The sequence below is a fragment of the Monomorium pharaonis genome, chromosome 4 (genome assembly GCF_013373865.1).
Source record: "Monomorium pharaonis isolate MP-MQ-018 chromosome 4, ASM1337386v2, whole genome shotgun sequence".
NCBI classification, from domain to species: Eukaryota; Metazoa; Arthropoda; class Insecta; order Hymenoptera; family Formicidae; genus Monomorium; species Monomorium pharaonis.
Window position 1 is genome coordinate 28,445,282 of NC_050470.1, and position 15,705 is coordinate 28,460,986.

General features: G+C 33.7%; 2 protein-coding genes across 4 annotated transcripts in view; one reads left to right on the forward strand and one right to left on the reverse strand.

The window, feature by feature from the left end:
- LOC118644049 (cytochrome P450 18a1-like) overlaps nt 1-3,862 on the forward strand; it is a 44,370-nt gene extending 40,508 nt beyond the window's left edge. For all 3 annotated transcript variants that reach the window (XM_036285296.1, XM_036285295.1, XM_028189047.2), the window contains 3 exons: nt 985-1,393; nt 1,546-1,810; nt 3,264-3,862. In XM_036285296.1, the coding sequence (XP_036141189.1) occupies nt 985-1,393; nt 1,546-1,810; nt 3,264-3,798 (1,209 nt within the window). In that variant the 3' untranslated portion in view covers nt 3,799-3,862. The remainder of the gene's footprint in view (nt 1-984; nt 1,394-1,545; nt 1,811-3,263) is intronic.
- Nucleotides 3,863-10,280: 6,418 nt separating this feature from the next.
- LOC105827862 (cytochrome P450 306a1) overlaps nt 10,281-15,705 on the reverse strand; it is a 28,535-nt gene continuing 23,110 nt past the window's right edge. Inside the window, exons 4-9 of the mRNA XM_028189117.2 lie at nt 14,962-15,110; nt 14,164-14,366; nt 13,137-13,422; nt 12,866-13,018; nt 12,491-12,665; nt 10,281-12,412 (exon numbers count right to left, since the gene is read on the reverse strand). Coding sequence (XP_028044918.2) covers nt 12,234-12,412; nt 12,491-12,665; nt 12,866-13,018; nt 13,137-13,422; nt 14,164-14,366; nt 14,962-15,110 — 1,145 coding nt within the window. The 3' untranslated portion in view covers nt 10,281-12,233. The remainder of the gene's footprint in view (nt 12,413-12,490; nt 12,666-12,865; nt 13,019-13,136; nt 13,423-14,163; nt 14,367-14,961; nt 15,111-15,705) is intronic.

The following is a 15,705-nucleotide window of genomic DNA, read 5'->3' on the forward strand; positions in this document are numbered from 1 at the left end:
AAGGATTTTTAGACTAATTATAAATCTACTATTGGAACTCTAAAATTAAAAATGGTGGATTCAATATAGTGAATATATAAAAATAATAAATTTTGATATATTTCAATCTGTAATTTTTATACTTTGCCTATAACTGTTTTTTATGTGTGATTCAAATTTGCAACTATTATTATTAAAAAATTTTAAATGGAAAAAAAAACAAGAAAAGAAAAGATGAAATTAGATATGTCAAGGTTCGATGATTCTGGTTATAACTATAAGTGATTTTTTGTTACAAAGTAATATAGAAAGATATAGTTTTTAAATTTACTTTTTATCTGCCATTTTGAATTTTGCAATTCTAATTGTAGATATATTTTGCAACCCCAAAAAGTTATACGGACAAGATTTTAAAAGTGATCGAAAAATATAAATTTGTCACCTTTCTTTGTCATTTTAAATTTTAACCATTTGATAGCAAATTTATAATCAACAACTTTGAAAACTTTTAGAAAATTGAGGCCTTGAAGATTAACTGAAAAACTGAAAAAAGTTTATTACTCTTGTCCGTCTATATTAGATTCGCCATTTTGTATTTTAAAATTTGATAGCAAATTCGTGATTAACAACCTAAAAAATCCCTTGGTAGTAACTTCGTTATTAACTTTTAATGATTTTTGTTTCGAATGTTTTCAAATTAAAGTGATAATGTATCACCATATGGCATCGTCTATCCTTGGTTAAAAAAAGTGACATATAATGATATAAATTACATTATTTATAATTTGACAAAGAGAAATATGTAATACGTAAAAACTTCAAATTTTTCCTAAATTTATAATATTTTGTGCTTTAAAAATGTACAATATTTTCAAGACAAAATATAAAAATATTTTGTAAATGTTATATATGTATAATTGTTTTAAAGATAAATAAACAAATGAATTTCTAAAATAGTTATTTTTTAAATTGTAAATTTTTTAAATAAATAATATTTTGATCTAGGACAACGTCAACACATTTCTTAAGAAATTGAAAAATCAAGAAGAAGCACCTATAAACATTTCACCCTATCTTGCTGTGTCGATCAGTAATGTGATCTGTTCTCTCACAATGAGCGTGAACTTCGAAGATGATGATCCGACATTCAAGAGGTTTATGGATCTTATTGATGAGGGATTCCGTCTCTTTGCTCAATTGACGTATCCGACCTATATACCGCTGTTGCGCTTCTTCCCTTGGATTCATGGCACCCGAAATAAACTATTACAGAATCGTATTGAAATGGATCAATTCTTCCAACGAATTATTGATAATCACAAAAGAGATTTCGAGGAAGGACGTGACTTTCGCGATGTCGTCGATGCCTATATTCAAAAGAAAAATAATCCAATTTTTCACGGCAAAGATGAAGGTAAATGGAAATCAATTTTTTTTTATACACTATGCCAATTCTCGTCTTTCAATTATTATCAGCAATATTAATAACATATCATATATTCATATAATTTAACAATTTATAATATAAATTCTATTTTAAACGGTTGATTGTTTTTATTTTTGCAGATCATCAAATGCGACAAATTATGGGTGATCTCTTCTCAGCTGGTATGGAAACAGTAAAGACTACTTTGGAATGGTCAATGGTTTACATGTTGAATTACCCAAAACTGGCAAAGGAGGTGCAGGATGAGTTGGACCAGATCGTAGGAAGATCAAGATTGCCTTCAAAGGCAGATATGAATAATCTTCCAATCACCCACGCGACAATTTTAGAGATTATTCGCAGATCCAATCTCGTACCGCTTGGAACTACACACGCTACCACACGGTAAATTCATCCTCAATTTATTATTTTTGTATGATCTTACTTCCTTGGAATATTTTCTTCGCGCCGTTTATTTCTTGTCCGCGTCACATAGTCGGTTCTTTCCCTTTCTATCCACGTAAGCTAAAAAGCAGATTTTACAACGGGTCCTCGCCTACCTTTTCAGCGGTTTTCCGCGTCCGGCATATCAGTACACTGAGAAAAATATCAGTTCTAATTAGAAAAATCTATTCAAATACTTTATCTGATTGATTTTTAACGGATCTGAGGCTATTCGATAAAATGTACTTTTTAATGAAATATGAATGGATAGTGAGACGTGATTTATTAGCCAACAGAAATATAAAAACAGGGTATTTTATCCGATCAAGTTAAATGTCCGATCTAATGTACTGTATCTAATGAAATACAATTTATTCGTTCAGAAGTCTGATGAAATATATGCGTGCGTACATTTCGGTAGTTGCGTGCGCACCAGTAAACAATTGCGATTAGTCGTGCTGACAGTCGTACCGTTCAGCCGTGCACGAGCCTGTCTCTATTGTGTCGTTCATCGTCAAAGCAACATGTGCATGAACAGCAGTATGATGCAGTATTGTATATTGTATATTGTGTGTTTTGTACTGTGTTATTCATCGACATTTAATGGAAAAATTTTGATTAGGAGTCAGGTTAGGTTTATTGATCGCATATTTTCTAATCGGAACTTTCTGATCGGACATTTTTGATCGGCCATCTTGGCCCTCATCTTTTTTTCGATTAAAGAGATCGGGTTACCTGTTGAACAGATTTTTCAATCAATTTTAAACGAAATTTTCTCTCAGTGTACTTCGCGCACGCGCTCGCATTCGTTTTGGACGATTACTCGACGAGCAAAAGTGAAAGCACTTTGTGCGTGGCTCCTCTGTCTGCCCGACCGGGCTACTTTTTGAGTGCTTCCCCCTCCTTTCTTAGTTAAAAAGCCAACGATCAATGACCCGTTTCTTGGTACGCAAAGTCTTCGAGTGAAGACAGGTAGCTTTCGGGAATACGCGTTAGGAATGATCCATACGAAAGTACAGCGAAATAGCTGCCGTTAGAAACAGCGCGCGAAACGGCACGGTTTCACTTCTTCGCGAAGAAGGCCAGAAAGAGCGTGACGAGCGCACGTGCGTGCGTGTAAAGTCACAAGTTGGTGTCTGATTTCATCAATAGATTAATATCCCGCGTTTGATGACTATTGAAATATGCGATTATCAAGCATTAAGCACAGCAATTAAACTTTAAGCGAAATCTTAAATTTACATGTATTATATTTCTTTTTTTATTACTACTAAAAATAAAGCGAGACAATTTTTATCAACGTGTGGTCATAAAAAGTATTCCGGTTTTCTTAAAGATTAACTATAATAACTGCATCATTGCTTAATTATCAATTGAAATTTGTTCTAAAAACATTGTCTAATTAATGTTGCAGGGATGTAACGTTAAATGGCTACAAGTTACCAGTCGGAACTCAAGTGATACCGCTGTTATACGCGGTACACATGGATCCATTACTTTGGGGCGACCCGGAAAATTTCCGGCCTCGCCGTTTCATCTCCGAAGAGGGTAAAGTTAAGCAGCCGGATTATTATATGCCCTTTGGAACTGGCAAACGATCCTGTCTGGGAAAGCAATTGGCAGAAATGGAGATTTTCCTCTTCTTCAGCTCGCTAATGCACATGTACAACCTGAATCTGCCCAAGGGTGACTCAAAACCTAGCTTAGAAGGCAATGTAGGCGTCACCATCTCGCCCAAAACGTTTAAGCTGTGCTTACAGTACAGAAGCTTAGACGAGACGGGCGACGATGAGGATGACAATGGCGGCAACAAAGAGCCCATCATCGAGGAACCCACCTTACACCAGTCGGTTGACGACAAGGATGACAATGGCAACGAGGAGCCCGTCATCGAGGAACCTATCAAGGAGCTCATTGGGCAATATCTGCGCAACATCGGAAGCCATTAAGTATTTTCATTAGAGCACGGGTACTGGTTCCTATCGTAGTAAGAGAGACCAAAAAAGAGAAAAACCATCGGGGTCCATCAAATGCACGCTCCAAGAGGTAAACTTATTTAAATTATATATGTAAACTATTGGAGAATGGTTATGTTTAGTCTTCATAAAAATTTTTAATTTACAGTCAAATATTTGCGATAAGTTTTAAAATTATTAAATTAATTGAAAATTTTATAGATTTTACTGAGAGATTTTTAATATTTTTTAACATTTTAACAGAAACTAGAATTTTTTTCGAAAAATTATTAACGTAGTTATTCTCTAATATTTAAAATATATTTTAATTTGTAAGTTAATTCTTTAAAAAATTTAGTATTAGATTGTGGAAAGTTTTTCCGCACAAAACCTAAACTAAAATAATTTTAAATTTTTAATTACGCGTAAGTTATAACGAATTCGATTTTCTAGCAAATTAAACTAAGATAATAAGATGTGAGTTTCTTGGACGTGCATTTAATACTCGGCATTTTCGACTAAGATCTGTTTCCAACGTAGATTAACCTTTTAATCTCGGTTTACTTGTTATCTTATTACTTATATCTTGTTAACTTACTTGTTATCTTATTCTAGTTCCAAAAATTAGAAAAAGATAAAGAATAAGTTAAATCGAGCTTAAAGTTAATCTTCGTTGGTAGAAACGGGCCTAACTCTTTTAACTTTGATACGACGAGATATTATATGTGACCCCTATATTCCTAATTCATAAATTCATTTAAGAAAAGTAAAAAGGTTTGAACAAAGTTTTGGCACAAACTCGTTAAACTTTGATTTGTTAACATATACTGAAAAAAAGTTGTATTTTAAATTAAAAAATTTAAGTTTAAATTTAATTTTTCAACTTGATTACATTTTTTTAGTTCAAGTATTTAAATACATAAGATATTTGAACTTTAATTCAAATATTTATTTTTATATATATATTTAACTAAATATTTAAACTGAAAAAATTTAATAAAATTGAAAAATTTAGTCAAATTGGCAATTTTTTAAATATAAATAATGAATTAAATACAAAATCCTTTTGTGAATTATTTTTATATATTATATATCAACAATATGTATAGAATATATATAAAAAAATATTTTCAAGAAGTTATAATGTATTATATGAATCAAACTGCATCACCTTTAGGTATATGTTATTTTGTAGTTTTGCAAATAGTTTTTTATCGTTAGTGTATAGTAAATAGATTATAAAAGGGTATTGTATTCAATTCATTTCTATCTGTATATATATTAACAAATCAAAATTTAGCCATTTTTATTATATTTCAAATCTTTTCACTTTTCTCTCTTAAGTAAAATTAATTTATATTTTATTATTAGTAAAATTATTTTATCATTGTAGTAGAAACATTTGTTATAATTTTGCTTTTATCTCTTCAACGGTTATTATTAAGTTGTAAAAATCCAAGTTTTAAAATGACGATTTTTATCATTTTGAAAGTGACAGAAAAATTAAAAAAGTCAGTTAGGTTTTAAATTCAGAATCCTTCGTTTTTCTCGCCTTACAGTAAGGCTGTCACAATTATTCTGCTCGCTCTATACCTAATTGATCGTACGGTCCTAAATATCCTACAGTTTTTAATCTGCATGACTTTATCATAAGCATAGCTTTTGTTTATCGTGCATACGAGAAAAAAAGATAGTCAATCGTGTAGTAACGCGAGTATCATCGAATTGCTAATTACGATACCGTTATCACAATTCCGTTAAAAATTCTAAATAGTCATTTTACTGGCGTCGGGACCACAATAATAGTAGATAAGTTTTTTGCCGCGGAGGTAATTTCCTTATAAGACTAATTAGTTTAGTATCGATCAAATGATCGAAATAAAGTAGTAGTAAGTCGTTCTCGGCTTAGAGTACAAAAAAAAGTCAAAATATCTTTGCCTATCGCCTCTTTCTCTTCCTTATTCTTTTTCTTCTTTTCTCTCATTTCATCTTGAATTCATTACTCCAATTTCTCGATCGTCAGTATTTATTACTTTACAAATGTTATTCCCTTTTTCACCCTTGCTTTTCTCCTCGTATTTATTCGCGCATATTCTAGATCGGCGAGATCGACGGGATTCCGATGTGTCTCGGACGATCTTCGATAGTGATTTTGCACCTAATGAATAACGTTAATTCCGCTTTATTATGATAAATCATAACTCTTATTGGAATATCTTTATTAGAATTGTCAATCTATTATGTTTTAATTGTGTTAATAACTCCAAAAACAAAATCCAAATCATAAACGCCGTTGACTCGCCATAGATCTCGCCATAGATAAACAAGGATATTTAATGCTCCTTTTTTATTTATAATAATAGTAATTCGATTAATTAAGGTATATACGTATTATAGAAAGGCAGTAAGCGAGTGAGCGAGAAAGACGATAGTTGATTTGATCGTGCGTGAACATTAGCGTGAATTTATTGTATATGCGTTTGTAGTGTTTATTCTCTAAATCGGAATTAGTGAAATCTTACTAATTTATTTATAACTATGATTATCAGTGACTATTAAAAATCGAGATTTTTCATTGACAATCTTTCTTATTGATTCGTGAGCGACGGAAAGGTTAATTCTTCTCATCGAGAAAGATATTCTCATCGATTGGAAATTATCAGTACATTACCAGTAAAAGACCATGCATATATTACTAACTGATATTATTATAAGTATAGCACTGAAATCAAATTGCTATCCATTGAATAAGTTCAGTGAATAATTCACTAATTACGATTTAGAAAATATGAGCTTGGTCGACAAATCACGTGCCGTTTGACAAGAAAATGCGAGACTGCTCTTGCACCCGAAACTGCTCACGCCAATATCGCGGTATCATTGACTTCTCTAGCGACTTTTCTAACGGTGCAGACAGCGCCGGCATCGATTGATCCGACAAGGATTGGTCGAACAAGCCAGGCCTGTGAGCGATTTTCCTGAAAGTCGCTGTTGTGAGATTCCGTTGCGACATCCGCCATTCGGCGACGATCGCGCAGCGCAGCGCGGTTAATGATAGAATGAATATCGATTGAGCTGATCGGATCGGGTGCAAGCGTGGGCTGAGGCTGTGAATTCAATTCAGTGTCCCGGGATGTACGGTCGACGAATCATTGTGACTTCGTACAATCAGATTTCCCAAAGATATCACAGGCTGTGCATCCTAAAAGCGGCGAGGAGTTCGCACATTCGACATTTCCGATCATGAGATTAGGAACTCGAGTCCGAAACCGTGTACCTTACTTTTAGCTTAAGCGTACTCGATGACTGACGAACCTGCTTCCACGGAGTCGATGCCGTGCGCAAAGCTCCCTCGCTCAAGTATCCGATAGGGCGATAATTATTTTACTGTATAGCATGCACGATTTATAGAATGCCGTATTGTGTTCACACGATAATAAAGAACGTTTAATGTTCTTCTTTTTCTATTAAATAAAGAAGTTTTATAATTGTCAATTCGATTTAATTGATTTATCCCCTACCACTACCACTACCACCACAAACACCCCAAAAAAGATCCTTTTTTTTAAAGATGTTTAATCTTATACAATCTTAGCAAAAATGACTTACTGCAAATTTACAATTATATTATTGAGAATATAACCATTTTTGAAATTTTAGCATGTACACGTTTGAATTTTATATGCGATTATTTGATTGATTTTAATTTAATTTAAAATTAAATTAATGATTTTTGAAAAATTCTAACATAATTTATTTTTACTTTAAATAATATTTAATTTAATTTGTAAACAAATTACAAAATTTTAATATATTTTTCAATTTTAACTCTTCGACTGTATGCACCATCGGCCTTCGACTCTGATCTCTGAGATACGTATGCCCATCCCTTCTTACCGCTGCTCAATATTTCGAGGACTTTTGGGGACAAGCGAGGACTGAGCTGGACCTAGCTTTCTCTTCCACTGATTGGCTCAATCTCGCATTTGGTAGGACACTTTTTTTCAATTCGTATTCTGCTGTAACTAAAAATAGTGAATAGATTCGGTCTCACTAGCTGCTCCAATTGATTAAAAAAGAAACCGTATTCAGTGCCAAAACAAGATATTGTTTTGCTTGAATAATAATTACGAATTTTAATTAAATATTATACAATAAATTAGAATAAGTAAGTTACTTTATAATATATTTGTTATTAAATATTGATTGATCGCTGCTTAAAAACTAAAATTTACTGTTTCCGAAGCTTAAGCGCAATTGTCAGAATAATTAATTTGATATTTTCACATATCTCAATAATTTTACGTAAAATCTCAATAATTCTTATAGTTTTAAGAAATAAGAAGTATGAAGAAATATTTTGAAGCTTGTTGGAGTAATTATTTACTAGTCCCCTGTCAATAATCCCACGAGTTGACTTACGTACGAAAAGTGCGTAAGATTCATGTGGCACCGCAGAACGAGAGACGAACGCTTGCATAAGAGAAACTCGCGCGTTCAGAGTTTCTAACGAAATATCGTCGCTGAGTACATTACGCCGAGTAAGGTTAATGACACGAGAGTCAAGTAGCCCCAAACCACGCACAAGTTACGTAAGGTCAGCTCAGTCGGCCGCCAATGAGTCCCGGGGACGTACATTGATAATGGCGCATTTCCTGCAATATCGTACATGCGAAAAACGCATTGGTGTTCCAGGTGTGCAACCGCGACACGTGGCGCCTGCTGCCCCAGTAAAGGCCCTTTTACTTCGCGCTTCGGTACGTAACTTCGTGGCCTTTTCTCGCCGAAGAGTCGGTCGAGCGCCAACTGGCCTGCCAACAGTGAAGACAGAAAGTTTGAAGAACCGTTGCTTCAAGGCTTGACTCAATAAAGCAGGAAGAGGCGTTTTGTGGTTTTTTTTATTACCCAGTACAAAGTTGAAAGTATGTTAGAGCAGGATCTTTTTATGGCCCGAATCGCGTTTGGATTTCTTCATCTTTCACCCGATAGAAATTCGGCTATCGCGATGTCATCTGTTAACTAATCGTCTCCGTGTACGAATTGATTGGCATTTCATTTCGTTTATCAATTTCACGCGTATTGTGTAAGTTGTATTTATGCATTTACATTTCTTCAAATGCATTTACATTTCAAGTAAATTTCCCATTTATACTTTCTTAATTATAACTTTTTAGATATTCTATATTACTATAAAATAATATAAAAACTCGAAAGATTGATTTACTCGGCATCTCTTAATAAAAACTATGTTTTAATTTCTATGTGTATTTTATCGTTAATGTGAGGAAGGTTATCCATCTCATCGTATTATCAATCTAAATTAGAGAAAATAAATATGACAAACAAATTGATTTTTTTACAAGTAAATATCTTATTTACATAACGTCCGTGTTGGATTTTACGTGCACAATGCGACTTATGTATCCCCTAATTTAACATTTAAAATGCACGAATAAGATAACGTGGACGAGAAGCAGGAAGAGACCTTCAAATGCATTCATTATTCATTTCGGAAACCTCGACCTTTTCTTTTATTTTCAGGAAAGATGATTCGATTCTTCTTAGGTCCCTTCTTTTCTTTATCTTCTGCAGTATTTTAACGGTCCGAAAATTAGTAGAAGGAAACGCAGCCAATTTCGGCTGTAGGTGAACGGTGCGCTTGTAGTTCATTCAAGGCCGTACATTGTGAGATAAAAACGTGTGTTGCATAACGCTGACGGAATTTCACGAATCCGATGTGAGAAAAAGAAGAGTGAGAAAGAAAAAGAGAGACATGGAGAAAGAGCGAAGCGAAGGGGCAGTGCGGTTTATGTAAAATCATCTCCCGAAGCGTGATCGCATTTGACATTTTAACGGACTTGTGTCCCTGGAAACACACGGTGGTAAAAATGCGCCAATGCATAAAATATAATAAGCGAGGTGCGTGTGAATAAATGCCGCTCCATTTCCATAGGGTGGACATTTTTTTTCTCGTTGCCCGCCTCGCTCCGCGCGCACTTTAATAAAAAGCGTTTCTTTTAATATCAACAGACTGGTATTTGTCGATGTCGAAATTTAACTGTCGCGATTCGCAATCACGCTGTAAATCAGCACGCGAACACACGTTTAACATCTTACAGTGTTTGCTACCAATTTCGTTAATATCTGACTCGTGAGAAACATACACCGAATTGAGAATTGACTACTGATGAGATCTTTAACTTAAATGAAACTGAACGTTATGTTGGTGATACACGCAATATTTAATTATTTATTAAAATTGTAAAAATGGAGAAAAATTATTTTATCTAAAGGTAAATGTAAAGGTTAATCACTTTTTATTATGTTAGCTGCTTTGTGAGCGCATTCACTATGTTGTTCATTGAATGCATTCACTATGTTGTTCTGTCCCTTTCTTGCTTCCCTCTATCTATTCACATTTCATTCTTTTTCTACATTTTTCTCGATTGTATATTTTTTTTTCAAATTAAAAAAAATTTTTTTTCTTTCACAGCCCGGAAATTTTTCTTTTTCTGCTTGGTCCAAAGATACTCAATGAAAACTAGAAAGGTAGCAACCGTGCTTATAAAATGACCACAACACAAATAGTTTGACTTCGGTATTCCTTTCTTCAGGCCTCTTTTCAAGTACAATGATCTTTTAGCCTGTTTTTGTGCTTTTACTATATACAATTTCAATAGGTATAACAACTTCTCTGACTTACATCAAAACAATTTCAAGGTAAAAAGAGAAAAAAATAAATTGCAAGTCATTAACATAAAAAAATGATTACAACGCTTCGGAATGCGGATAAAAATCCTTAAGAAGAAAGGAGAAAAACAGAGAAATTAATGAAGATCAAAGAATGGCACGTGATTATAATACTTGTTCACAAATATATCTCCAAACATTTTCCTGCGTGCCTGCCAACAATAACCGCTAAATTTTATTTTGCATAGGATATCTAATAATTATTGATACAACGCTTGTAGGCAGATAGAGCGGATTAAACTGAATAGAAAAGTATTATTTTGCGATTTTTACAATAAAAGTTAATAAAAGAGTAATTAATTTATTTAACGAGTATGTAGGAAAAGATCTCAAATTGCATGGACACCTATTTTAAAATCACATTGTTATATCACAGTTATAATGAAAATGTTCGATAAAATTTGGCTTCTTTTTTATAGCATGCTAATAATCATTTCCAATATTTTTGACAACTAAACACAAACTGTCCAAATTTGGTTACCATTTCACAATTTTAAGAAAAATAATGTCAGAAAAAACAAAAAAAGAGGATTTTTCATAATACTTCAATAAAAATGTACTGTGTTGTCTCTCCGCAGTTAGCTATGGAGAGAAAGTCGAGGACCATCAACCACCACATGCGAATTACAATAATGAACCTATTGCTGCTCTGCACCGCATCTGTCAAAGCGCGCGTCGACGAGACGCAGATGGATACGAACACAAGGACTGTTGTCGACGATGCAGTTGCAGTGAGTCTCACAACAGCAGGAAAACATTACGTGTTTCTGGCTGACCCACACAAACAACAATTTTGACAATATGGCGATCGAGAACCACTTGTTATCGCTAAACTATAAAGTATAAGAATTTACGAGAAAGCCGTTACGATCTGCTGCAAATCAGAAACGTGTCTTAGGGGATGACTAGAGATGAAAGTGACAATTTTGCTTCTGAAATCTCTGTAACATCTAAATTATTACTTATATTTAGAATTTTTTCTGTTTTGAAGAAGAGACATGATGTAATTTTAACTGTACTAAGAAAAATTTGGATAAAAACAATCAAATTATTTTTTCTAGTAACAAATAAAAAAAATAAAAATATATATACATATATCTATGGTACAAAATTTTAATTGTGATTAATTGCAGATGGGTTGAGAAAGATTCTTAATGATATTCTTAAATGTTATTCTCCTTTACTGAAGATAACTAAAAATGGTAGTTGGAATATATGTACTTTTTATATTCTTATTTTATTTTCAGAAGTATTAAATAAATTTGTAAATAATATGCGTCATTATTACTTTATTGTAATTGTATTATCAGAAATTCTGTTACAATTACAATTTTCACTGTTTCACAATCCTTATCAAATAAAATATATTATATATAAAATATATTTTTGCTAAAATTTATGTGTATATATATATGTATATATATCAGCAAGCTCATCAGCGCGTTCCACCTCAGAGTTAAAATGTATAATTGAAATTTGGAACAGAGGAGCTAATAAAGGATAAGGATTTTTATCAATTATTTTATGTAATTTAATAAAAACGCATGCATATTACCTAATTACAAAAAAAAAATAAAGCATATCGTATGTTATAATATTTTCATAAAATTGAAATGTATTTTATCCTATGTAACGTGATAGCACACATATATGTAAAAAAGTTGCAGATGTATACAAGCTTATTCCCGCGGGGTAAAGATCAAGCGATGCGGTTTCGGAATCAGAGTAATTCCGCACTCTCCCTCCAGATCGATAAGCATTCCGGGTGGTATGGAGATAACAAATGTTTGAAGAAATCTTGCGGCGAATAGAAATAATATCATCCTGGCTAGTTCATCGCCGACGCATATACGTTTTCCTATCATATTATATAAAGCCTATATTTAATATCATGCAAAACCTCCGCTGTTTCCGTTGTTACGTTTCCCAACCTTACCTGCCTGATACGGTAAAAAGGCTTTCGGTTTAACGAGGCTTCCATCTTCAGCAATAAATCTCTCAGGTTTAAATAAGTGCGGATCGTTCCAATATGAGGGATCAGTATGAATAGCCCATTGTAGCGGAATAACCATGGTGCCTTTCGGTATATTGTAATCACCTATTTGTGTATCCTGAAGGCAAAGAATTCTGAATATTTCTATTTCAATTTTGCGTAAGCAAAACTGCGTAAACTTAACCGTTTATTCTTAACATCTTCCTTATTCTTCCTTCCCTGTCTTACTATCTCCAAATATTTTTTCGTGCTAAGATCTCTCTTTCTCTCTCTCTCTATCTCTCTCTCTCTCTCTTTCTCTCTCACTCATATAATTACCTCTATTGTTCCATGAGGGATGCCAACCGGTACTATGCTCCGCAATCTTTGTGTCTCTACAATGGCTGCCTCCAATCGAATTAAACGTGGCCTGTCTTCCAAAGTGGACAGCTTTTGTCCCAGTAACTCGTTCATTTCATTCTGAATTATTTTCTATACAAAAACAAGGATCTCGAAGAAAATATACTATGGGTACTCACAACTTTTCATTGAGAGGAACACTGGTTAAAAAATGTATTTAAAAAATATAAATTCAAGTTTACAAACGTACTTGCTCATCCGGATATGCCGCCATGAAGAGCAGGAACCAACGAAAAGTTGTGAGAGTAGTGTCGGTTCCTGCACCAAAAAGGTCGGCTAATAGATGGTAAAATTGAGGTTGAGTAAAGAATCCACTATTCACATTGGTACTCATTGCCTCATCGAAAGCCGCTAGAAAATTATCCGTTTTCTCGCGTCGAGCACGATGCTCATCGATAATTGTTTGATATAATTGATGCGTTTTTACCTTGCCATCAATAAGTGACTTCATTACTTTGCCATATTGTGGCAAAAATCTAAACAATCAACAAAATACTTTTTCTTCAAGACACAAAAACTTTATGATCATATATTCAAAATAATTTGGTTATAAAGATGCAGTGTATCAAAGTTGAAGGAAAAATTGTATTTTTTTTTAATTTCACAAACTATTAAAATACTTTTTTGTGTTGATTTTTTCATTCATTATTTATTATGAAAAATTTAAAACTTGAAAAAATTTAGTACCTAAATAAAAAATGCATATATAAAAGAAGATAAAACTGTGAAATTATGACTATCACAATATCCGTGTATTAATGGTATAATTATCTTACATCCATTTTATTATTAGAATAAGCTAATCTGATTTTATAATTATTTTATAATTTTATAATTACAATCTTTTATTAAGGATGTTTTAACGACAGTTTTCTAATGCAAAACTTAATGATTAAACATAACTAAAACTGTGTTTTTCGCGCTACTTTTTTTAAAACAGATTTTTTTTTAACAGATACATACAAAAAGACAATTATATATCTTTCTTTATGTTTATCGCACAAAAAATATCGCTTTTGATGAAAAATACGGCATTTGCATGACAAACGCCGAATGAATCATTCACATGTCACATCATCGTGTTAATTAATCGTTCAGATTAATTTACTCAGTTTTTTTCCTCACGGTAATGCAGTTTACTTTTCGTTAGCGAGGTGCAAATCATAATATGCAAATCAACAGGAAGAATTATCGAAGGATCAGGGATAATGTCGTACCTGAGAAATGGCAAAAAATTGAGTGGCCCTGCTACACCGATGTGCTTGACTCCTTCCTCTTGCAAGTGTCTCAGCCATTTCCACACCTCGTCGTCCTCCTTGTAAACTTTACCAAAGACGAGGTCGTTCATAATATTACCAATGAAATGATGAACTATGTCAATCGGATCAATACCTTCTTCCATAGTATGTTTCTTTAATTTCTACGAAAGACAAGCGATTTTGCTGAAGTATCTAAAAATTTAGCTTGAATACAGAACTAAAAATAACTTTATTGAATCATCAAAATAATTGGGACGTTCAAACACACTTATATAAGGAACACAAAATTATTTTCCAATCTATGTCAAGCTAAATTTTTAGATACTTTAACAAAATCGTTTGCCCTGTAAAATATCAATAAGAAAGTATCTTGTCATTATTACTTGCTTCATTTACCGTATACTATTCGCTAACGCATTAAAAGGAACAATTTTGGAAAATACATTCATATTACTTTAAATTCACGTGTTCTTATGTTTGTTCCTAATACAACAGATTGTCGAGAAAAAAATCTTTCTTTCAATATCATGTCTTCAACATAAGTGTTTTTTTGCCCGTTAAGCGAAAACGATGGCATCAAAATGTCACAGAAATTAATAGCTTCATTAAATGCGATGACATTTCCAGATAAATAAATGTTAACTTGCATGAATAGAATATTCCTTTTGGAATGAAATGTTCGGTCATCGACATGCTCGTTTAGGGGCAGATTTAGTGACATGACGGCCTTGTGTTAAATACTCTAGCTTAACTTACCGACGTGCACTCGTTCACGGCCACGAGAATCCTTTCCTCCATTTTGTCCCTCCTGGCACCAGGTAACTTGGTCATGCCGAAATTCTTGAGGCATCTCGCTACAAATCTTCTTTGATCTTTCCAGAGGTCACCCTCTGCGCCAATGAGGCCTGCGGAATGCATAAAGAAACGGCAATAAGTATCTCATCGAATTTCCTCTTTCCTCCTTCTTTTCCTCTTTTTTTTTCTTCCTTCGCACAAAAGCGATCCTCGTCGCACCTTAATCGCGTGGTCATAAATAAGCTGCCACCCGAACGTGCCTCCGTCGCGTTCCCTCTTGCCGCATGGAGGCGAGCCGGTTGGTGGGAGGGTGTAAAAAATAGCGAGAGGATTACCGTCATTCCGTAAGTAGGCGCAGCCACTGAACTCGCCGAAGGATAATCCTCGAATGAATAAACAATAATCTCTCACCGCACCCACTCACCGTCTCCCTTCGGTGTGCGCGTGTTCGCAGCACAAACCAGGCACGGCGGTCGTCGATTAATAGCAATCGCGATTGTTGATTAGGTATGGCAGCGATAATGACAAAGTGTTCATCGCCATTGACGCTATCCGCTCGATCTCTTTTGTCTTTTGTCTTTAGACTATTATCCATTGTCCACATTTTCTTCCAGTTCCCCCACCCCTTTCTCTATCTCTTCGGTATGTATGCGTGTGTGTTCACTTTTATCTTATATTATATTTATTTTGTATTTATTTCATCAA